The 17,991-nt window shown below is 41.9% G+C and overlaps 1 protein-coding gene across 1 annotated transcript in view; it reads left to right on the top strand.

Annotated features, from left to right (window-relative positions):
- The first annotated feature begins 360 nt into the window (after positions 1-360).
- Positions 361-17,991, top strand: part of TAT (tyrosine aminotransferase) — a 124,077-nt gene continuing 106,446 nt past the window's right edge. Inside the window, exons 1-4 of the mRNA XM_029608248.1 lie at positions 361-445; positions 11,731-11,973; positions 13,462-13,566; positions 15,320-15,387. Of these exons, the coding sequence (XP_029464108.1) occupies positions 11,739-11,973; positions 13,462-13,566; positions 15,320-15,387 (408 nt within the window). The 5' untranslated portion in view covers positions 361-445; positions 11,731-11,738. The remainder of the gene's footprint in view (positions 446-11,730; positions 11,974-13,461; positions 13,567-15,319; positions 15,388-17,991) is intronic.

Below are 17,991 nucleotides of genomic sequence, written 5' to 3'. Positions count from 1 at the left end.
CATAATAAATGTGACAATGTTTTGTGCACTTTAATCCAATATCAAGTGAAGTTATGTAGCCAGTCCTTTGTCATTATTCAAATAAACTTCAGAAAAAAATCAGACATTGTGAAAATCAGAGCAAATCTGCAAACAAATTCAACAAAAAAACAACATTCCAGGCTGTGCTCTGTACGGCACTGAACGAGTTAATCAAAAGATTCTTTTTCCAATCATTTAAATGTGGCCCTGGGACAGAGGGGTGTGACTAGACGGAGGGCACAGCCCTCCCTTTAACCAATAGCAGAAGAAATGCAGACCCACCTCCCATTTTTTGGAACTATTTTATGGGAGAGAAAATTCCAGTTCCCTTCTAGTAAGCAAGGACAGACAACTTGGAGGGATCGTGAGATTTACAGCATCCTTGATATAGAAAATTCAGTCTCTTTGGCATTGTATTAAGAAGGTAATGTATAAATACAGAAATCCACCCATTTATAGGAAATCAAATGGTCTGGATTGCTTTCCTGACTCACTGACAGATGTTTAACATAGCATGTACATTTCCTTTTTATGAAATAAAAGAAGATAAACCTAGTGGTGTCTGCATTGCATAGAGGAAAGCGGTATGATACAAGTAATATCTTTTACTGAACTCCCCTAGAATATCTGGGTCAGATTTATGAGACATGCTACCTTTAACAAATTAATAGCATTTTCCCAATTAATATGTGCTTGAAAAATTCAAGTTCAGATTTATTAAAATGTCTCTTTGTTTTATTCTTGATGTTCCTGTTGTTCTGTGCTACTTTCTGCCTAGCATCTCCCACTGTGCTGGAAGTGCTGCACACGGAGCCAGTGTGGAGGATAGGGAGTTACTGAAAATATTTAGAAATCTGTAAAGATGATATTACACTCACCAGGAAAAGATAAATTAAACAGATAAAAAGGGAACTATTTATAGTGAAGTGACAATTCTGAAATCCTCAGTCACGTTCTGTATATGAATGGGTTTCTTCCTGACAAATAGAGACAGAGAATGAGGTCTTTAGTGTAAAATAATTATCATATACTAGCTTGGGGATGAACTATCTCTCGAAATTACCATTTCTCCCAAAATGTCAAATAATTATCTTTATGAGATAATGTTGTACTCATTAAAGTTATCTGAGGCTGGCTTTTCTATATAATTCTGCAGTAGACACACCCTTGTGCGTGGGTATTCAAGAATGGTGCTTTCATGTAATGTAGATGTTTTCCTGTAGTTAAGCTCTGGAATTCATTGCCAGAGGATGTGGTTACAGCAGTTAGTGTAACTGGGTTTAAAAAAAGGTTTGGATAAGTTCCTAGAGGATAAATCCATAAATGCTATGACAGTAATTAATAAGCAATAGTAGCTTGTAATCTATCTAATGTTTGGTTTCTTGCCAGGTACTTGTGACTTGGATTGGTTAGTATTAGAAACAGGATACTAGGCTTGATGGACCCTTGGTCTGATCCAGTATGGCAATTCTTATGTTCTTATGATCTCATGAGGTATTTCTATGTAATGTAGACATTTCCCTGTACATGGGTATTTGAAGTTGGTATTTCCATGTAATATAGATGTGTCCCTGTGCCTGGGTATTTGAGGCTAGTGTTTCTGTATAATACAGATATGTTTCTGTGTGTGGGTGTCTGTGCCTGCTGTTTCCATTCGAAGCTGCAGTAGACAACTCTCCATGTCTGGATATCTGAGCTCAAGTTTCTGTGCAATACTACAGCGCTTCAGTAGATATTTTTTTGTGTGTGGATGACTGACACTGGTGTTTCAGTGTAATTAGACATGTCCCTGTGCGTGGGTGTCTGAAACTGGTGTTTCCATGTAATGTAGACATGTCCCTGTGCATGGGTGTCTGAAACTGGTGTTTCCAGGTAATGTAGACATGTCCCTGTGCATGGGTACAGTAGACATATTTCCAGGTGTGCCTCTCTATGGCTACTTTTGCTGTTTAATGGTGTGGTAAATGTGATTCTGTGTGTGGCTGTCTGAAACTGGTGTTTCCGTATAATGTAGACATGTCCCTGTACGTTGGTGTCTGAAGCTGGTGTTTCCGTGTAATGTAGACATGTCCTTGTGCATGGGTGTCTGAAACTGGTGTTTCCATGTAATGTAGACATGTCCCTGTGTGTGGGTGTCTGAAACTGGTGTTTCCATGTAATGTAGACATCTCCCTGTGCATGGGTGCAGTAGACATATTTCCATGTGTGCCTGTCTATGGCTGCTTTTTCTGTTTAATGGTGCGGTAAATGTGATTCTGTATGTGGGTGTCTGAGGCTGGTGCTTTCATATAATGTAGACATGTCCCTGTGCGTGGGTGTCTGAAGCTGGTGTTTCCGTGTAATGTAGACATGTCCCTGTACGTGGGTGTCTGAAGCTGGTGTTTCCGTGTAATGTAGACATGTCCCTGTGCATGGGTGTCTGAAACTGGTGTTTCCATTTAATGTAAGCATGTCCCTGTGCATGGGTGTCTGAAACTGGTGTTTCTGTGTAATATAGACATGTCCTTGTGCATGGGTGTCTGAAACTGGTGTTTCCGTGTAATGTAGATATGTCTCTGTGTGTGGGTGTCTGAAACTGGTGTTTCCATTTAATGTAAGCATGTCCTTGTGCATGGGTGTCTGAAACTGGTGTTTCGGTGTAATATAGAAATGTCCCTGTGCATGGGTGTCTGAAACTGGTGTTTCCGTGTAATGTAGATATGTCCCTGTGTGTGGGTGTCTGAAACTGGTGTTTCCATGTAATGTAGACATGTCCCTGTGCATGGGTGCAGTAGACATATTTCCATGTGTGCCTGTCTATGGCTGCTTTTTCTGTTTAATGGTGCGGTAAATGTGATTCTGTGTGTGGGTGTCTGAGGCTGGTGCTTTCATGTAATGTAGATGTGACCCTGTATGTGGGTATCTGAGGCTGGTGTTTCCGTGTAATGTAGATGTGTCTCTGTGCATGGGTGGCTGAGGCTGGTGTTACTGGGTAACTTAGACATGTCTCCATGTGTGCATGTCTGAGGTTGGTGTTTCTGTGTAACACAGACATGTTTTTGTGTATGGGTGTCTGTGTGTGGTGTTTGCATGTAAAGCTGCAATAGACAAGTCTCCATGTATGGATATCTTACCTTGTGTTTCTGTGTAATGCTGCAGCGCCTCAAAAGATGTTTTTCTGTGTGTGCATATTTCAGGTTGGTATTTCTATGTAATCCTGCAGTAGACATGTCCGTGTATGTGTGGGTATCTGAGGCTGGTGCTTCCGTGTCATGCTGCAGTAGGTGTGTCCCTGTGTGTGGGTGTATAAGGCTGCAGTAAGCGTTTCTATGTGTGTGTGTGCATATCTGAGGCTGGGGCTTCCGTGTCATACTGCAGTAGGCATGTCCCTGTGCTTGAGTGTATAAGACTGGTGTTTCCATGTAATACTGCAGTAAGCATTTCCATGTGTGTGTGTATGTGTGGGTAGCTGAGGCTAGTGTTTCTGTGTAATGCTGCATGAAGTGTGTCTGTATGTGTGGATATCTGAGGCTGGTGCTTCCGTGTCATGCTGCAGTAGGCGTGTCCCTGTGCTTGGGTGTATAAGGCTGGTGTTTCCATGTAACGCTGCAGTAAGCGTTTCCATGTGTGTGTGTATGAGAATCTGAGACTGGTGCTTCCGTGTCATGCTGCAGTAGACATGTCCCTGTGCTTGGGTGTATAAGACTGGTGTTTCCATGTAACGCTGCAGTAAGCATTTCCATGTGTGTGTGTATGTGTGGGTAGCTGAGGCTGGGGTTTCTGTGTAATGCTGCATGAAGTGTGTCTGTATGTGTGGATATCTGAGGCTGGTGTTTCTGTGTCATGCTGCAGTAGGCGTGTCCCTGTGCATGGGTGTATAAGCCTGCAGTAGGTGTTTCTATGTGTGTGTATGAGAATCTGAGGCTGGTGCTTCCATGTCATGCTGCAGTTGGCATGTCCCTGTGCGTGGGTGTATAAGGCTGGTGTTTCCATGCAATGCTGCAGTAGATGTGTCTATGTATGGGTGTGGGCATTTTGGGCTGATGTTTCTGTGTAATATTGCAGTGGACATGTCCATATGTGTGTAGGGGGATGCAGAAATTCAATAAATATATCATCGTTAATTTCACATCGTTCAACTCACAAAAATACTAGATATACCCTCATCTTATCACATACTAAACAGCAGACTGTTTCTATTAAGCCCCAGTCCAAGTCATCTCTTCCCCCAAGAGCACTGTGTGATCACGGAAATCCTACTCTGTTACCCTAAGCTTATGTGTAATCATCTGAAGTCCCAGGAACATTAGCACACATTTTCATCAAGTATTATTAATTAACAGCTGAAATCCAGTTGTTAATGTATTTCCATTTCCCACTTACATCCCTGCTTTGCAGGCTCCAGTCCCCAGAGGCATTACGATCACTACCACCATGTCAAGAATACAAATATTGCCAAAGCTATTACAAGTTATCAATGTATGTCTGCATAGACTGATTGAGGGTAGTGCATGATTAAATTCTGTTCATCAAAGAAAGCAGTGGCTATTTTTGCCGTTCTCGCTTCTGTTTTTCTTATGTGAATCGTATCATTCAGTGTCAGTCGCTCTCTTTCCCCTTTCTCAGTTCACTTTTGGTGCAGGCTCCAATCTCGCAGAAACATCAGTCTCTTAGGGATAACACTTAGCAGTTCAATTATTTACCAAAGGGATCTTCTCATTGTATGTACCTGAAAAAATAACATTTGAAAAAACACCAGTGGCTACCTGACCTCCTTGTTAATTAAATTTACATTATGCCTTTACCTCTGTTGCTCCTGTAGCCCTTTTTTGGGGGGGAAAGGTTTGATTTTGGAGCTGTGTTTAATTATTCTATTGTATTATTGGTTGTCATGCCTTTTTAGAGTCTACAGACTATGCTCAACATCTGTTACAACAGCAGTAAAATACATCACCATGATAACTCATAGTCGATTACATTAAACATAAGAACATGCCATACTGGGTCAGCCCAAGGGTCCATCAAGCCCAGCATCCTGTTTCAACAGTGGCCAATCCAGGCCATAAGAACCTGGCAAGTACCCAAAAACTATTCCATGCTACTGTTGCTAGTAATAGCAGAGGCTATTTTCTAAGTCAGCTTAATTAATAGCAGGTAATGGACTTCTCCTCCAAGAACTTATCCAATCCTTTTTTAAACCTGAGTTCTTTGTAAACCGGCATGATGTGCTTCACGAATGTCGGTAAATAAAAGTTAATAAATAAATAAATAAATAAATAAACACAGATACACTAACTGCACTAACCACATCCTCTGGCAACAAATTCTGGAGTTTAATTGTGCGTTGAGTGAAAAAGAACTTTCTCCGATTAGTTTTAAATGTGCCACATGCTAACTTCAAGGAATGCCCCCTAGTCTTTCTATTATCTGAAAGAGTAAATAACCGATTCACATCTACCTGTTCTAGACCTCTCATGATTTTAAACACCTCTATCATATCCCCCCTCAGCCATCTCTTCTCCAAGCTGAAAAGTCCTAACCTTTTTAGTCTTTCCTCATAGGGCAGCTGTTCCATTCCCCTTTATCATTTTGGTCACCCTTCTCTGTACCTTCTCCATCGCAATTATATCTTTTTTGAGATGCGGTGATCAGAATTGTACACAGTATTCAAGGTGAGGTTTACCGTGGAGCGATACAGAGACATTATGACATTTTCTTTTATTCACCATTCCCTTTCTAATAATTCCCAACATTCTGTTTGATTTTTTGACTTCCGCAGCACACTGAACAGACTATTTCAATGTGTTATCCACTATGACGCCGGACGCCTAGATATCTTTCTTGGGTGGTAGCTCCAAATATGGAACCTAACATTGTGTAACTATGGCATGGGTTATTTTTCCCTATATGCATCACCTTGCACTTATCCACATTAAATTTCATCTGCCATTTGGATGCCCAATTTTCCAGTCTCACAAGGTCTTCCTGCAATTTATCACAATTTGCTTGTGATTTAACTACTCTGAACAATTTTGTATCATCTGTAAATTTGATTACCTGAGACCTCACTCTCATATTTCTTTCCAAATCATTTATAAATATATTGAAAAGTAAGGGTCCCAATACAGATCCCCGAGGCACTTCACTGCCCACTCCCTTCCACTGAGAAAATTGTCCATTTAATCCTACTCTCTGTTCCCTGTCTTTTAGCCAGTTTGTAATCCACGAAAGGACATCGCCACCTATCCCATGACTTTACTTTTCCTAGAAGCCTCTCATGAGGAACTTTGTCAAACGCCTTCTGAAAATCCAAGTACACTACATCTACTGGTTCACCTTTATCCACATGTTTATTAACTCCTTCAGATGATGAAATGCTAAGAGAAATCAAGGAAGCTAACCAATTTGGGAGTGCAGTAATAATGGGAGATTTCAATTACCCCAATATTGACTGGGTAAATGTAACATCAGGACATGCTAGAGGCATAAAGTTCTTGGATGGAATAAATGACTGCTTCATAGAGCAATTGGTTCAGGAACCATTGAAAAAGGGAGCTATTTTAGATTTAATTCTTTGTGGAATGAAGGATTTAGTGAGAGAGATAACAGTGGTGGGGCCACTTGGCAATTGTGATCATAACATGATCAAATTTTAACTAATGACTGAAAGGGGACAGTATGTAAATCTATAGCTCTAACACTAAATTTTCAAAAGGAACCTTTGCAGCTGCAAAGGTTTAAAGTGTATAACAGGCATGGGCATTGTTTAAAAGTACAATCATAGAAGAGCAGTCCAGATGTATTCCACACATTAAGAAAGGTAGAAGGTAGGCAAAACGATTATCGGCATGGTTAAAAGGTAAGGTGAAAGAGGCTATTTTGGCCAAAAAAAACATCCTTCAAAAAATTGGAAGATGGATTCATCTGAAGAAAATAGGAAAAAGCATAAGCATTGACAAGTTAAGTGTAAAACATTGATAAGGCAGGCTAAGAGAGAATTTAAAATGAAGTTGGCCAAAGAGGCATAAACTCATAATAAAAACATTTTAAATATATCCGAAGCAAGAAACCTGTGAGGGAGTTGGTTGGACTGTTAGATGACCAAGGGGTTAAAGACTAAATTAATTCTTTACTTCTGTGTTTACTAATAAGGATCTTGGGGAGATACCGGTTCCAGAGATGGTTTTCAAAGGTGATGAATCAGATGAACTGAACCAAATCACTATGAACCTGGAAGATATAGTAGGCCAGACTGAACTAAACTAAACTAAAGAGTAGCAAATCACCTGGACCGAATGGTATGCATCCCAGGATTCTGAAGGAACTAAAAAATGAAATTTCAAATCTATTAGTTAAAATTTGTAACCATTCATTAAAATCATCCATTGTACCTGAAGACTGGAGGGTGGCCAATGTAACCACAATATTTAAAAAGGGCTCCAGGGGCAATCCGGGAAACTATAGACCAATAAGCCTGACTTCAGTGCCGGGAAAATTATTAAAAACTATTCTAAAGATCAAAATCACAGAGTATATAGAAAAACATGGTTTAATGGAACACAGTCAGCATGGATTTACCCAAAGGTGAACCGGTAGATGTAGTGTATTTTAATTTTCAAAAGGCGATTGACAAAGTATTGATAAAGCATCAAATCCTATTAGAACGTCTCAGCAGCATTGGTATCTCAGGCCTGGCTCTACAATGGTTCCACTCATATCTAGCTGAAAGACAATTTAGCGTACAAATGGGAAACTCCACCTCCAAGCCCCACAACCTCTCTCAAGGAGTACCACAAGGTTCATCGCTATCGTCCACACTTTTCAATATATATCTCCTCCCCCTCTGCCATCTCCTTGCTAAACTTGACCTTCCGCACTTCATATATGCCGATGACGTGCAGATACTTATTCCGATTAAAGACTCAATACACAAAGCCATTGAAACCTGGAAATCCGCCCTCTCTGATATTAGCAGCCTCTTATCTAACAACTTTCTCGCCCTCAACACTACTAAAACAGAACTTATCCTAATATCACCCCCCAACATATCCCCCACCCTCCTTATGACCCCCACACAAACACACAACAATGGCCCTGCCACTGACCACACCTTCCCCACCCATGTACGAAGCCTCGGCGTACTCATTGACTGTCATCTTAACTACAAGAAATTCATTAATAACACCCTTAAAGACTGCTTCTACAAACTGCACACCCTAAAAAGACTCAAACCTCTCTTACATCTCAGCGACTTCCGCACCATATTACAAGCCCTCATATTATCGAAAATAGATTACTGCAACTCCTTGCTACTAGGTTTGCCTAAAAACACCATCCAACCTTTACAACTACTCCAAAATGCAGCTGCCAGGATTCTCACCAACACTCACAAATATGATCACATAACCCCTGTACTCAAACATCTACATTGGTTACCCGTCGCATCTAGAATTACCTTCAAAGCCCTCACCCTAATACACAAATCCCTTCATAACAACAACATGCACTGGTTCAAAGAACACTTCTCCTTTCACAACAGTAGTAGACCCACCAGAAAACAATATCTAGCCACACTACACACCCCCTCACCTAAGCTTACTAAACTCCGCACCACTAACGAAAGAGCCCTCTCCCTAGCAGGACCGATAATTTGGAATAAACTACCCACTTCCCTCCGCCAAGAAACCTGCCCAAAAATATTCAGGCAAAACCTGAAGACTTGGTTCTTTAGACACTCATACACCTAACATTCACACATTCACTAGCCCCCCCGCTCCCTAACTCCTAACCTCCCTCCTCCCATCTCCCCCCCCCCACCCTTTTTCCTTCCCACCCCCTAAACACCCCTTTCCACCTTGCCTAACAATTAGCTTTCTACTATGCTTCCCGGAAAGCAAATTTTTTCAAGACAGCTTACTGTAAATAAGAACATTTCTACTCACAAACGTGTATATATTCCTCGACAACCATTGTATATACAAATTTATACCTCCTACAAATGTTGATATCAATCATATCTAGCAGAATCTCCCTGCCCCTCTTCTGACTAACCACTATCATGTACCCCACTTAGTTAATTATTACTTGTATAACTTCCATATTACTCGTATGTTATTGTTTTTGTTATTATTGTTATTTCTACTATTCCTATTATAATCATGTGACAAATGTAAAGCCTGTTGCTAAGTTCTGTTCTCTGTAAACCGATGAGATGTTCCCAACGTTCGTCGGTATATAAAAGATATTAAATAAATAATAAATAAAGTCCCTCATGAGAAGCTTCTAAGAAAACTAAAATGTTATGGGATAGGAGGCAATGTCCTTTCATGGATTACAAATTGGTTAAAAGACAGGAAACATAGAATAGGACTAACTGATCAATTTTCTCAGTGGAAAAGGGTAAACAGTGGAGTGCCTCAGGGATCTATACTTGGACCGGTGCTTTTCAATATATTTATAAATGATCTGGAAAGGAATACGATGAATGAGGTAATAAAATTTGCAGATGATACAAAATTATTCAGAGTAGTTAAATCACAAGCAGATTGTGATAAATTGCAGAAGGACCTTGCAAGACTGGAAGATTGGGCATCCAAATGGCAAATGAAATTTAATGTGGATAAGTGCAAGGGAAAAATAACCCATACTGTAGTTACACGATGTAAGGTTCCCTATTAGGAGTTACCACCCAGGAAAAAGATCCAGGCATCATAGAAGATAATACATTGACATTGTCGGCTCAGTGTGCTGCAGCAGTCAAAAAAGCAAACAATGTTAGGAATTATTAGGAAGGGAATGGTGAATAAAATGGAAAATGTCATAATGCCTCTATATCGCTCCATGGTGAGACCTCACCTTGAGTACTGTGTATAATTCTGGTCTCCGCATCTCATAAAAGATATAATTGCACTGGTGAAGATACAGAGAAGGGCGACCAAAATGATAAAGGGGATGGAACAGCTCCCCTATGAGGAAAGGCTAAAGAGGTTAGGACTGTTCAGCTTGGAGAAGAGATGGCTGAGGGGGGATAAGACAGAGGTCTTTAAAATCATGAGGGGTTTAGAACGGGTAGATGTGAATCAGTTAGTTACTCTTTCAGATAATAGAAGGACTAGGGGGCACTCCATAAAGCTGGCAAGTAGCACATTTAAACTAAAGAAAATTCTTTTTCACTCTATGCACAATTAAACTCTGGAATTTGTTGCCAGAGGATGTGGTTAGTACAGTTAGTGTAGCTGGGCTAAAAAAGGTTTGGATAGGTTCTTGGAGGAGAGGTCCATTGACTGCTATTGATCGGGTTGATTTGGGGAATAGCCACTGCTATTGCTGTCAGCGGTAGCATGGGATCTACTTAGTGTTTGGGTACTTGCCAGGTACTTGTAGCCTGGTTTGGCCACTGTTGGAAACAGGATGCTGGGCTTGATGGACCCTTGGTCTGACCCAGCATGGCAATTTCTTATGTTCTCATTGCTCTCTGCTTCAACGTCAGGGGGAAAAGGGGAATTGAATTCAGACAGCAACCAATGAGAGCCTCAACTTTTTCATGGTCTGGGGAACTGATGCGCAAACATAAGGGAAAAAAAAACAATGGACTGATTCTGTGGCAAAGTCCTTAAGCAAAGCACGTGAAGAAGCACTATCTGAATTTCAAAAAGACTCATCACCCCATAAAAATGTTGCTAGCAGTAAATGTTTTATGGGTTATCATAAGACTTGGGGATAACTGCACAGAGCAGCTGTTGCTACCCTTAAAAGAAATATGGCATAACCCACATGGCATGGCAGATAATACCATAAGAAGCTTGTTGGGCAGACTGGATGGACCATTTTAGTCCTTTTCTGCCGTCATTTCTATGTTTTTATGTTTCTGTATCATTATTGAGAAGAAAGGAAACTCCCATCCTTTACATCATTTACCCAAACCCAAACCCAAACTTACACAAACAGACTTGGACAGATCAACCAGAGAACCATGAAGCCCAACATTCACTCAATCCATTAAAATATAACTGGAACATTATCACTCCTTAGTTCTCCCAGCCTCTTCTCATCACCTCCAAAGGAGCAATCCCCTATGGATCGCCCTGGCAGAGGTGAACCGCCAGAGGCAAACTGCCTCCACTTACCATGGCAAACTCTTCAAACCTCTGCACCTTGGTTCGTAGCTTTTGGTTCTCACTCTTTCTTCTTTGTCCCTTTTTTTTTTTAGCGTGTTTCAATAATTTGCAAAGTACTATTTATTATTTTTGATGTGGGCATCTTGACCATCTGTTGCCTGCCTGTCTGTCATAGGAGCAGCTCAGACCATGGTCCTGAACAGCAGTAAAATGTGCTTTAATAAACTCCAAATGTTACTGATCTTTCTTTTTCCTCTTTCTTTCTCCACTCTTTTCTCTAAAGTTCTCCTCCTGTCCTCTGTCTCCTTCACTCTTTGCCCCTTTATCTTTCTCTCTGTACTGTTGCTCCTTTGTGGTATTATCAGTATAACCTCAAGTCATCATGAGATGTTAAATCTTCTATCTCAATTCAGTCTAACACTTTCTGTTCTGTAGAGTCATTGGAATGGAACTCAGAAAGTCGAGACACAATCACAGTTCAGTGCAGTGTTTTCCCTCCATTCTTTCTCCATTTCTTTATCTCTTATCCATTTCCTTGTTTTTTCCTGAGAGCTACTTATCTGACAATTGTTATCATTTTAAAGTGCTTATTCTTATATTTCTTTTCTGACAGTTGCAGAAATGCAGACAGACTCTTATTTGATTCAGATCAATGGTAATGGCACTGTCCCCACAGTCCTGGATGTCAGTTTCAATGGGACCAGCTTCCCCTTAGAGAAAATGAAAATCAGGAAACCCAGATGGGCAGTCCGAGCATCAGATGTTTCCAAGAAAACCTTCAATCCCATCAGAGCCATAGTGGACAGTATGAACGTGGAACCTAATCCAACCAAGCCTATGATTGCCTTATCCATAGGTTAGTATCATGGAACCTTCCCTTGCCCATTATATCACAGATCCTTCTCTTATCCATAAGCCATTGCCACATCATGTAGAACTTAGCCCAAACACTGAGAAGGTGAAAGTAAGTGGAGGAAGAGATGTACCCCATACACTGAGAATGGTGAAGGAAGAGAGAAGACATATATAATGAACTGAGGAGAGGGATGACATGAAAAAAAATACATTTTTTACACTGAGGACAAGAAAGGGACTAGAGTGGATAATTATTCTACTAGAGATGTGAATCGTGTCCTCGATCGTCTTAACGATCGATTTCGGCTGGGAGGGGGAGGGAATCGTATTGTTATCGTTTGGGTGGTTAAAATATCGTGAAAATCGTGAGCCGGCACACTAAAACCCCCTAAAACCCACTCGTTCAGCGGGGGACCGGAACCCCCGCTGAACGACCTCCTGCAGTCGATCTCCTGCCGGCGCCATTTTCCATACGGAAAACGATTTGCGGCAGGAGATCGTTTTCCGGACCCCCGCTGGACCCCCAGGGACTTTTGGCCAGCTTGGGGGGGCCTCCTGACCCCCACAAGATTTGCCAAAAGTCCAGCGGGGGTCCGGAATGACCTCCTGCAGTCGAATCGTGTTGGTCTATGGCCGCCGCCATTTTGCGCCGCCATTTTGAAAAATGGCGCCGGCTGAAGACAACACGATTCTATTGCAGGAGGCCGTTCTGGACCGCTGCCGTTCCGGACCGCCGCTGGACCCCCAGGTAATTTAAGGCATTGGGGGGGGGGTTCGGGAGGGTGGGGGATTTAATTTAAAGGGTCGGGGGTGAGTTTTAGGAGGTTTTAGTGTGCCGGTTTTCCTGCCCTCCCCGTTCCCCCGATTTACGATTTTTTGACGATAAATCGGGGGAATTGGTATTGTATCGTGGCCCTAATGATTTTTGACGATTTAAAATATATCGAACGATATTTTAAATCGTCAAAAAACGATTCACATCCCTATATTCTACACTCTAAGGAAGTTGAAGCAGGTGACATGGAGTATACCTCATTTCCTGAGGAAGGCAGAGAAGAAGAGATATATGTCATAGACAAGAAGAATAAAGAAGGCAGCAAGGAAATTTATACCACACTAAGAAGGATGAAGGCTAGGGAAGATAAACGTCAGTGGGAGGGGATGGAAAGGAAGTAAATGGTGTGAAGATAAAGCAGGTGCTGTTGAGGATACCCAATAGGTCATTCATTTTGGTGGTATGCTCATACCTCATGGGCATATAGTACAAGCGTAAAACGGATAGTACATGCATAGCCTTTTATGGAAAATATACATGTACTATCCGTTTTATATGTGTACTATAAGCTCGCAAGAAATACGCATTCTGCCAGAATGAATGACCTAACAAATATACATCCCTAATACCCTACATACTGAGATAAGAGAAAGAGATTGAATAAAGATATATGTGAGTAAGAAATTCTGACAGTGACTAGTTCTCTCCTGAAAGGTGATCCGACAGTGTTTGGAAATCTTCCTACTGATGGTGAAGTGATCCAAGCCATGAAAAATGCTCTCGACTCGGGGAAGTATAACGGCTATGCTCCTGCAATAGGTATAGTTACCACAGCTCTTCTCAGTACCTACCTTTAATTCTTCTTTATCATCAGAGTGTTGTTTGTATCTTTTGAGATTCTAAGAGGTCCAGATAACATAGGACTAAAGATGAGGCTAGATATAGCTGAGGGGCTTGTTAAGAGATGCACCAACAAGAGGCTGAAGACTCTTGGTAGCAGGAATGCTACAATGATAGACATTAGCTATCTCTGGGATATTTGGAACAACAGAGTATCTTCTCCTTATGTAGATTTTTAACAAAGTAAAGCAGCTGAAAGGGACAGGCTGAAGTTTAAATATTGCACTGCCATTTTGAATACAGACACTATATAAATCAGGAAAGCATGATTTGTATTTTCTAAATACCTTCTTTAATGAGAGTGTAGCGTATTTGGGCCTGCTGCAGCCACAAGAATAGTTCCAAAATATAATAAGACTGGACCAACTTAGTTATGGTGCAGATATTTATTTACAGTGCTTCAAAGATACAAGAATCAAGATAGTATCTCACTTTGCATCAGGCACAGCTAACAGGTAAACATCCATTGTCTGGGTGTATCGTGAGGTCCTAACAGCTACCTTGGGCCTCTCCTTGTGTCATTCTGCCTTAAGAAGGACTGGATTAAAATCTTGAACCAGGCTCCTTAAAATAGATTGAGGGCATTGTCTGTACACTCTAACCAAGGGGTTGGAAGATCTCTGGGGTAATCTATCAGCAGACGTGATGAAAATCAATACTGTGACAGAATTTCAACATGCTTGGGACAGATACAGAGGTCAATGGTAGGAACAAGATTAGGAGGCTGCAGTATTGCAAACAACTCATCTTTCACTCCCTTGAGAGCAAAGACATGAGGAATGATAAGGAGAAAACAAAGCACAGATAAAGAGAACACAAGTGAGCGATACTACAAGCTGCAGCATATCAGCAGGCTACAATTCCCCAGAAACCAATTAGATTATTGTTGGCAGATTGGTGGTGGCTAGGTACCATTCAGGAAGGAGAAGAGAATATAACTAGATGGATGTTTGAGCAATGACCCTACTAGTTTTTGGGCAATAGCCTCCCTAGTTTTGGTAGATGTTTGCATTATTGCAAAGCTTGGTGGTAAGACATGAGAAGGAGGACCTAGATGTTAGATTAAATTTAGGGATTTGTATGCTCATCTCCTCTGGATGGTACAGAACCAAAGAGGAACACAACAAAAATGGATTTGGACAAGGAGTGACATCCTACAAGCGGTCACTCTTCTTTAACTGGTATTTGGGATATATATCAGTGTAGATTAGAATAATTGGCAAACTAGATAGGCCAATAGGTCTTTATCTGCTGTGATCTACTATGCACTTTATAAGCTGTGATATCTTTTAAAGGACCAGTATAAAAGATTTTGAAATACATGAGTACCAACTTAGACTGTGAGCCCTCTCTGGGGCATGGACTTACCTACTGTACCTGAATTGTAACTCTCCTTATGCTTTGGAAAGGCAAATAATCAAATCCAAATCTATGAACTTTAAAGACCACACAAGTCCTTTCTTTATATGAGATCTACCACAGCTAAAGAAAGAAATTTAAAAGCTCATGCATACCAGTATCTTTTTTGTGGTCCTAGGAGTATCACAACCTAAAAAAGTTCCAGTTTTCTTCAGGACCAATACACCTACTCCGCATTTCTAACTCCATGAACAGAAATATAGAAAAGATATTTATTCTTTATTCATGTATCCTCTCATTGTTTGATTGATAGGGTACCAAAGCAGCAGAGATGTGATTGCCAAGTATTACAGATGTCCAGAGTGCCCCCTGGAGGCCAAGGTAAGAATGGAAACCTACTTTATGTTTAATATTGCAAACCAAATAAATAAAAATAATTTTGACCATTTTCAACTCTATACAGAAAGACAGAAACATGCTGGCAGAAAAATACATATGATCCCATCCAGTCTGCCCATCTGTCCAATTAATTTAGCATTATAATTCCCATTACCTCCTTAGAGATCCCCTGTATTTATTCCATGCTTTCTTGAATTCAAATACTGTTTTTGTCTCCATCATTTTCACTGTAAGGCTGTTCCACGCATTCATCATCCTCTCTGTAAAGAAATATTTCCTAAGATTACTCCTGAGTCTACCCACTTTCAACCTCAACTCATAACTCCTCATTCTAGAGCCTCCTTTCCATTGAAAAAGGCTCACCTCCTGTGCATAGAAACCTTTGAGATATTTGAGTGCCTCTATTATATCTCCCCTAGCTCGCCTTTCTTCTAGGGAATACATGTTTAGATCTTTAAGTCTATCCCCCGTATACTTTAGAAAGAAAACCACTAACCATTGTAGTAGCCACCCTCTGAACTGACTCTATCCAGTTTATATCCTTTTGAAGGTGCAGTCTCCAGAACTGAACACAGTATTCCAGTGAGATCTCACCAGGGACCTATACAGGGGCCATATCACCTCCCTTTTTCTGCTGACCATTCCTCTCCCTATGCAGCCATGCATCTTTCTGGTTTTTACCATTGCTTTATCCACATGTTTGGCCACCTTAAGATCATTGGATACAATTATCCCAGATACCGTTCTTCCTTTGTGCTTAAAAATATTTAATTTCCAATACTGTACCTTTCCCTTGGGTTTTTGCATTTTAAATGCATTACGTGCATTTTTTTAGCATTCATTCTTAGCTGCCAGACTTTAGAACATTCCTCGACTAGGCTAGATCCCTCCTCATGTTTTCCACTTCTTCCTGGCTGTTAAAAGATTTTGGTATCATTGGCAAAAAGACAAACCTTTCCCGACAACCCTTCCATTATGACACTCACAAAAATGTTGAAAAGAGCTGGTTCAAGGACTGATCCCTGACGCCCACCACTAGTAACAACCCCTTCCTAATTGAAAACTACCATTAGTCACCTCTCACTCAGCCAGTTTCTATCTCAGTCAATCACTCAAGGATCAATACCACAGGTTCACAATTTATTTATAAGTCTGTACGGGACCATGTCGAAGGCATTGCCGAAATCCAAGTACACTATGGACCTTATTTTCCAAGGCTATCTCAGGCTTGCGCTAACAGTGCAAGCCTGCAATAGCTAGCGAAGGTAGCGCACACTTGCGCTACCTACATCGGGGCGGAGTCGGCCCAGGAAGAGGAGGAGTCGGGGCATCACCGGGGCCGACTCTGCGAGGACGGTGCGGACAGCAAAAAGGTAAGGGCCTTTTCACTGCATATTTCGCGCCCAATAACTACGCCTTCTATGGTGTAGTTATTGGGCGCGATGCCGGCAGCGATCGCATCATGGAGGTGCGATCGCTGCCGGCTAGCGCAGGACCGCCCCCCCCGTTTTGCCCCCCCCCTCATTACCGCAGTTTTCTAAAGTACCGCAGGCCTGCGGTACTTTAGAAAATGAGGCCCTATGTCTCCTTTGATGCAATTTTCTGGTCACACTATCAAAGAAATTGTTATGCACTGGAAGGTGGACCCTTGATCCGAGGTAAACCAATGTTTCACCGTCAGAAGGCGAGGCACACTTAGTAAGTCTTATGTCGTTTGTTGAAGGGAATCTGGATGCAGGTGCCTCCTGCAGGTCGTGAAATCCAGATAGCTGTCGCCTCCAGCAGGTCGTTTGGTACAGATGGCTGGCGCCTCCAGCAGGTCGTTTGGTACAGATGGCTGGCACCTCCAGCAGGTCGTATGGTATAGATGGCTGGCGCCTCCAGCAGGTCGTATGGTACAGAGAGTATTCCGCAGCCGGTCCAGGGGTCAAAGCCAGAGAGTGTTCCGCAGCCAGTCCAGGGGTCAAAGCCAGAGAATGTTCCGCAGCCAGTCCAGAGAATACAAAGGGAAATCAGCAGCCAAATCCAGAAGTCAATACCAGGAGAAACTCAGCAGCCAGTCCGGGGGTCAAACACGGAAGACAACCAACGAAACAGGAACAGACTCAGGAACAACACCAACAGGAGCCCAGATGAAGTCAAGGCGAGGTCTGAGATGCAGACCCAGCCTTTAAATAGTTCCCACAGGCTGGGGTCCACAGGAAGGAGCCAATCCCAACCTGACATGGCTCCTTCAACAAATCAACTACTGCCACGCGTGTGGCAGTACAGGGGGGCGGAGCCAAGTGTGGCCGATGCCGCGGCCATGTTGCTTGAAGAAAACAGCCGCGGAACGAATCCGCAGCTGCCAGTGCCGTCAGCGAGAACGGGATGGTCTGCCACTTTGGTGAGTGACAGACCTCGGTCACGGCTTGCCGCCGCCGAGGGTCATAACAGAAATTGATCAAATTTGTCTGACAAGATTTACCTCTGGTAAAATCCATGCTGCCTCAGGTCATGCAATCCATTGTATCCCTAAAAATTGCACTAGCCTCTGTTTTAGCATCGATTCCATTAGTGTGCTCACCAGAGAAGTCAGACTAACTG

The sequence above is a fragment of the Rhinatrema bivittatum genome, chromosome 7, assembly GCF_901001135.1.
Source record: "Rhinatrema bivittatum chromosome 7, aRhiBiv1.1, whole genome shotgun sequence".
In the NCBI taxonomy this organism is placed as follows: domain Eukaryota; kingdom Metazoa; phylum Chordata; class Amphibia; order Gymnophiona; family Rhinatrematidae; genus Rhinatrema; species Rhinatrema bivittatum.
Note: the sequence above shows the minus strand (reverse complement) of the source record. Positions and strands in the feature narration are given on the sequence as shown.